Genomic DNA, 6491 nt, shown 5'->3' on the forward strand with positions numbered 1-6491 from the left:
AAAGAGGGTGGAGGATAAATTCCAAATGTCATCATTTCAAAAATGTTATAGCAATATGTATTAATTTAAATGTTAAAGCATGTTTTCTTGTTTGCATTTTTGAATCAGCTTTCTATAGAATTACCTGGACATATGTTAGTTCTTCTCAAAATATGTCTAGCTACTTTCATTCTGAATTAACTTACTTACTTAATAACATGAAGTATTATTTTCTGATATGATATTTGTTATAAAAAAAATAAATGTATCAGATTATAACACAAAATATACACACACAAGATTATACCTACCTCTGGGAACCAGCAGTTAGCGTAATGGCTATGTCGCTGGACTCCCACGTAGTCGACCGCGGTTCGTGTCCCGGACCCGGTGGCTTAAAACTTACGCCGGGCGCGTGTGCGTGCGTGCCCAAGATCCCGAGAGGAGAATGGAGGAGAAGGGATTGCGGCGTGGCCATCCCCCCGGGGGGTGATTTCTCGCTTTCTGTCTCTCTGTCTCTCTCTGTCTGTCTGGCGAGCGCACGCGCCCTATAGCGAAAACCTCTCAAAAAAAAAAAAAAAAAGATTATACCTACCTCATTAAATAAATGTGGGAGAAGAGGTGAAACTTCCTTACAGAATGATTCCAGATTATGTAGGTAATATCCATTCCCAGTAGGAAAACTAAATCTTTTACACCTCATGTTTGAGCTGGACTTGGCCAGACTCTTCTAAATAATAGAGTACGGGCCAACAGGTGGTGTGGTGGCTAAGGGCACAGGACTCCCACATGGTTGACCGTGGTTTGAGTCCCGGAACTGGCGGCTTGCTTTCTTGCTTCCCCTCACCCCTCTCTGTTCCTCTCTGGTCAAATTAAAATAAATCAATAAAGATAAATAAAATAATTCTTTTTTAAAAAAAGAATAGAGTACAGAAGGGGGAGATGAATAGCTTTACAGTTGGGAAACTTGACAAAGAATATTTAATAGTATGTTAACTAAGCAATGTTACATGGGTATTACATACCCTCAATATTATGTGATTAAAAATCATATTCAAATCAAACTAAAAATGGAAATTAGTTTTCTGGAAAAGTTAAGAAAAAATACTTCAGTACTTTCCTTTTTCACATAGAAAAAGATGTATTTAGTTGCCACTTTCTTTACTGTTCTTTTTTTTTTTTTTTTTTTTTTGAGAGATTTTCACTGTAGGGCGCGTGCGCTCACCAGACAGAGAGAGACATAGAGACAGAAAGCGAGAAATCACCCCCCAGGGGGGATGGTCACGCCACAATCCCTTCTCCTCCATTCTCATCTCGGGATCTTGGGCACGCACGCACACGCGCCCGGCGTGAGTTTTAAGCCACCAGGTCCGGGACACGAACCACGGTCAACTACGTGGGAGTCCAGCAACATAGCCATTACGCTAACTGCTGGTTCCCTTTACTGTTCTTGAAAGCTGTGTGGTATTTTCTCCAAAATCCATTAACCAGTCTGAACATGAGCAAAACACCCGACTAACCTGAAATGAGGTACAGTCTGCTGAAACAGTATTTTCAGTACTGACTGGTACTTCTCAAAACTGTCAAAGTCAGGAAAAGGAAGGAAAGAGTAAGAAATTGTAACTGGCTGTTGGAGACTAAGGAAATATGACAGAGGCCCAGAAAAGGGCAGTAATGGAAAACTATTGAGATCTGAATAAAATCTGGGCTTTGGTTAAGGGTAATGCACCCAAGGTAATGCACCCTTAACCAAGTTTCTTAATTCTGACAAATGTACCATAGTAACATAGGATGATATTAGGGAATCTGAAACTGATTAGAGAGTATATAGGGATGTTGTATTAGCTCTGTTTTTCTGTAAGTGTAGAAGTATGTTGGCATAATTTTATTTTTAAAAACTGTAGAGATTTAAGTGAGAAAGAATTCTTTGAAACTGTCAACTCATTTTATATCTGATCTTTCTTTTAAAAATCACTTCAGATGCATTGGGACAGTACAACATCTTAAGAGCAAATTTGGAAAAGGCTACTTTCTGGAAATTAAATTAAAGGATTGGATAGAAAACCTAGAAGTAGACCGCCTTCAAAGAGAAATTCAGTATATTTTCCCAAATGCGAGCCGCCAGGAAAGGTAAAAACTTTTGAATATAGCTGTGTATTTTTTAGAGCAATAATATAATAGGTAGTTATATTAAAAATTAAGGAAAGATCTCTTCTCATTCATAGGCTGTGTGTATGTGTGTGTGTGTTATTAAAATGTTTATATTGTTGTATATTAAAATGTCTATATTATCACCAATGTTGAACTACTGAAGACTGATGGCTTGAGTTTTATATCTATCTTATTGTTAGATCTGTCAATATTCAATAGTATTTAAACTTTTTAAAGTTCTTATTCAGGGCTAACCCTTTTAGCCAGGTGCTTAAAGGAGCTAAATTCTATATGACCAACCATGAGGTTTGAATCCTGGCTTCTGTGTCTTGAAAACACATCAGGCATGTGTGAGTATATGCCCACAGTCCCAAAAGGATGAAGTGGAGAAGAAGGAATTTTGGTTTGACCATGCCCATCGGGGGGTACTTTCTCTCCCTACCCCTGTCTCTCTCTGGTGAGCGCATGTATATTCTGGGAAATTTTAAAAAAATTTTCTTGTTCAGTCATAATGATAGAGTTATTGTAGATTGAAATATTTTTATTATTGCAGACAGTTTTTGTTCAAATAAATATAAAAATAAATTACCTGTTTCTGTCTCTCTGGCAAATGCTCATAGCAAAAATCTCTTTTAAAAAATTGAGCTTTCAGGACCAGCAGTTGGCGTAATGGCTGTGTTGCTGGACTCCCACGTAGTCGACCGCGGTTCGAGTCCCAGACCTGGCAGATTAAACTCATGCCGGGCACGTGTGCGTGCGTGCCCAAGATCTCTAGAGGAAAATGGAGGAGAAGGGATTGCGGTGTGGCCATCCCCCCCGGGGGGTGATTTCTCGCTTTCTCTCTCTGTCTGTCTGGCGAGCGCACGGGCCCTGTAGCAAAAACCTCTCCAAAAAAAATTAAAAATTGAGCCTTAGCTTTAGAACAGGGTAGTAGTAATTTTTGAATTTTTTCTTTTCAGTTTTTCTTCTATTTTGGCTTACAAAATTCCTAAGGAAGATGTACAGTCCCTTTCACAATCTTTTTCTAAACTGGAAGAAGGTAAGTGCTTGAAATAATATTTGAAAAACATTGTAAGGTAGCTCTCAAATTATGGAAGAATTTTATTTTGAGTAGTTTGGAACTGGGGACTCATTTTACTGTATAAAGTTTGGCAAATAAGATAACTTTTTATTTAATCTAAGATATAGGTATATACTAATATTGTCAACATTTTGTAGATCAACTCTATTACAGTGTAAACCTTTTACATTCTTTAGTAGACACTGCTGCAGGTTATCACCTTGCATCTTTGAGAAAGGTCAGCTTAATTATCTCAGCAGTTAGTGCAGTAGCAGGAGCATTGACTTTCTTGAATCCTTGGTTCATACTGGGCCATAAACAGCAGTGGCAACAGACACTCGTGGCAGCAGGAGAGAGAATTCTTAGTGCAGGAGGAGGGCATCTCCAAAGTTTTAAAGAAACTTATTGAATCTTGATGTTTAAAAATAAGTTATTGGTGGCAGTGAGGAGAGGCAAGATCCTGAATGGGGCAAATATTCATATACAGGATATTTTTTGGCATTTATAAACTAAAGTAATATGTATTTATGTATAAGGTTTACCATTAATGTCTTTCAAAATAACTATATGTTTTTTATGATTGTTTTTATGTAAGTACTGAATATAAAACTGTTTCCTGATAACCCATATATTTCCATCACAAATACTATTTTATTAAACTAACAGGACTAATCACTAATCATTAACAGGACTAATGATTTTTGCGTGAATAATATATGCATTTGCATAGATAACATTTTTGCCTTCTGCTGTCTTCTTTATGATTAGAAAGAATACATCTTGAACTACTTAAGCAGAAATAAAGTAGTGGATAGAACACCAGAAGTATGGGGTTAGATTAGACTGCAAAATTATTTGATACATAGAAAAGTTTATACAGATGCGATCTTAATCTAGAACTCAAGGAGCAATAACAGTTGGAGAGTGGAAGGCAAAGAGCAGGGACCAAAAAAAAAAAAGAAAGAAAGAAAATAATAAAAAGGAAGAAAAAGAAGAGAAAGGAGGAGGCAGCCAGAAATCATGAAAGAAGACCGCATTAAACATACGATGCTGGGGGTCAGCAGGTGGCATAGTGGTTGGGGCGACCATGGTTCAAGTACAGGACTTGGCCACTTGCTTTCTCTCTCTCTCTCTCTCTCTATCTCTGGTAAGTAGCTATAGCAAGTTAAAACAATAATAATAGTAAATTAATAATTAAAAAAGAAGGGGCTAGCTGGTAGCGTGGTGAAGGCACTGGACTACCACCACATGGCCAACTGCTGTTTGAGTCCTGAACGTAGTGGGTTTCTCTCTCTCTTTCTCTGGTGAGTGTGTATGCCCTGTATCAATTAAAAAATAATAATATGATGATAAATAAAATTAATTCTTTAAAAAAAACAAACAAAAAAACATATAATGCTTAGGGCCGAGGAGGAGCTATGGCCTTGGGGAAGAGAAAGGAAGTAAGACAGAGAGAGGAAAATAACTTATTTGGACAGCTTCTGAATTAAATGAGTTGATTACAGAGGTTTAAAAAAATAATAACAGATTTGTTAGTCACCCAAGAGAATATTTTATTCTTCGAAAATTTAAAACATTATTTCTGTATTTCAATAGCTAAACATACTTTTGCCATTGAAGAATATAGCTTTTCTCAAGCAACGTTGGAACAGGTACTGTAATGTTAAATTTTAAAAAATGTTTTTATATAGAAGAAAGTAATATCAATTGTTTAGATTTATAGAGAAGGTAAGAGATTATGAACCCAAAACAAATTGTTACAGAATAATCTTGAACTCTGTATGATTTTAAGTGACTTTAGGTTCTCTGTTTGCTTATTTTTAAAAACTTTTTAAATTTATTTACTTATTAATATCAGTTTTATTTGAAAAGTCATATTTGTATACATTTATGGAGTACAATGTGACTTTATATATATATATATATATATATATACACACATACATATATATATATATATATATATATATATAATGTGGGATGATTTAAGTCAAGCTAATTACTGTTTTCTTCTTTGGAATAGCTCAATTTTTTCAGTGTGGTAAAGAAAATGAATCATGATAATTGTGTTTTATATTAGCATATCTGAAATAATATTGTTAAAATATTATGACAGTAATACTTGATGCATTAATTTAAAAACAAACTATAGTCCTATAAAATAACATTAATCTCTGTATGTATTAATGAAGATATCTTAGTCTGCTTGAATAATATCAATATCAACACAATTTTGATACTTGTTAATGTGATTAGATATAGCCTTATATTGTTTGTTTCTGATTCAGTTTAAAATTCTTGAGATAACTAAGGTACAAATTACTGTATTCATTTATCTCCTTTCATCTAGGTTTTTGTAGAGCTCACTAAAGAACAAGAGGAAGAAGATAACAGTTGTGGCACTTTAAACAGCACACTTTGGTGGGAAAGAACACATGAAGACAGAGTAGTATTTTGAATTTTTACCTCTCAATCTGTTTATGGAAGTTATTTCTTCTTCACTTTATTTTAACTTTGGTTTAAGAAGTTTACTATTTAAGTGGCAACTGGAGAACCTGAAAGCACTTGGGATTTTCCTCAACTCCACAATTCAAATGCTATGGTTTTGTGTTTTGCTTTTCTTTAAATAAAACTTGTGTATAATTAAGTTAACCTGCATGTTTGTATCTGAGCTATAATGAACTGTGGTCAGTATGTTATCTTTTTCATCTTTAAAAACAATGTTTCCAAATTCATGAGTTAAAGGATTTATAATAGAATAATTTGATTTTAAATAGTTATCTTTATTTTTTAAAAAATAGATACCACCGTATTTCATAAGTATGTAATGTCTTAATCTAAATTTTAAAAACTAATGCATAAATAATACTAGAAAAGAGACATAAATCAATGTGAAAGTTTCTTGCATCTCCTTTTCAATTTCTAAAAGAAACTTGGAATATGAAAGTCAGTATCCTTAAAAATGAAAGCTGGAACACTGAAAATCTCAATGTAAGTTTTGATGAAAGTGACACCCACTAGGTGGCAGTCATCAATCATAATAAATGAAATGAGACCTTGTCTATTAGGTGGTTTTTGATATAAGTAATTACAATCAAGAAGACAATGTCTAGGATCATATTATATAATAAACTGATTCTTTTTGGCTAGAATGAGAAATAATCTGTAGAAGTGAAAGCATTAAGCAATTCCTCTTCTCCCACCCCTCATAGAAGATAGAAATTTTTGTCATCTTCCTTACAAAGGGCACTTTTAGTTTTATTCTTGAAAAAGAAAAATTATTGGTAATTTTTTTATTGGT

At 34.4% G+C, this 6491-nt stretch overlaps 1 protein-coding gene across 5 annotated transcripts in view; it reads left to right on the forward strand.

Annotated features, from left to right (window-relative positions):
• ABCA5 (ATP binding cassette subfamily A member 5) overlaps nucleotides 1-5880 on the forward strand; it is a 74224-nt gene extending 68344 nt beyond the window's left edge. For all 5 annotated transcript variants that reach the window (XM_027771142.1, XM_006146735.3, XM_014587155.2 and 2 more), the window contains 4 exons: nucleotides 1960-2109; nucleotides 3090-3169; nucleotides 4787-4842; nucleotides 5541-5880. In XM_027771142.1, the coding sequence (XP_027626943.1) occupies nucleotides 1960-2109; nucleotides 3090-3169; nucleotides 4787-4842; nucleotides 5541-5648 (394 nt within the window). In that variant the 3' untranslated portion in view covers nucleotides 5649-5880. The remainder of the gene's footprint in view (nucleotides 1-1959; nucleotides 2110-3089; nucleotides 3170-4786; nucleotides 4843-5540) is intronic.
• The last annotated feature ends 611 nt before the right edge of the window (nucleotides 5881-6491 follow it).

Source organism: Tupaia chinensis, unplaced genomic scaffold (assembly GCF_000334495.1).
Source record: "Tupaia chinensis unplaced genomic scaffold, TupChi_1.0 Scaffold000187_1, whole genome shotgun sequence".
NCBI classification, from domain to species: domain Eukaryota; kingdom Metazoa; phylum Chordata; class Mammalia; order Scandentia; family Tupaiidae; genus Tupaia; species Tupaia belangeri.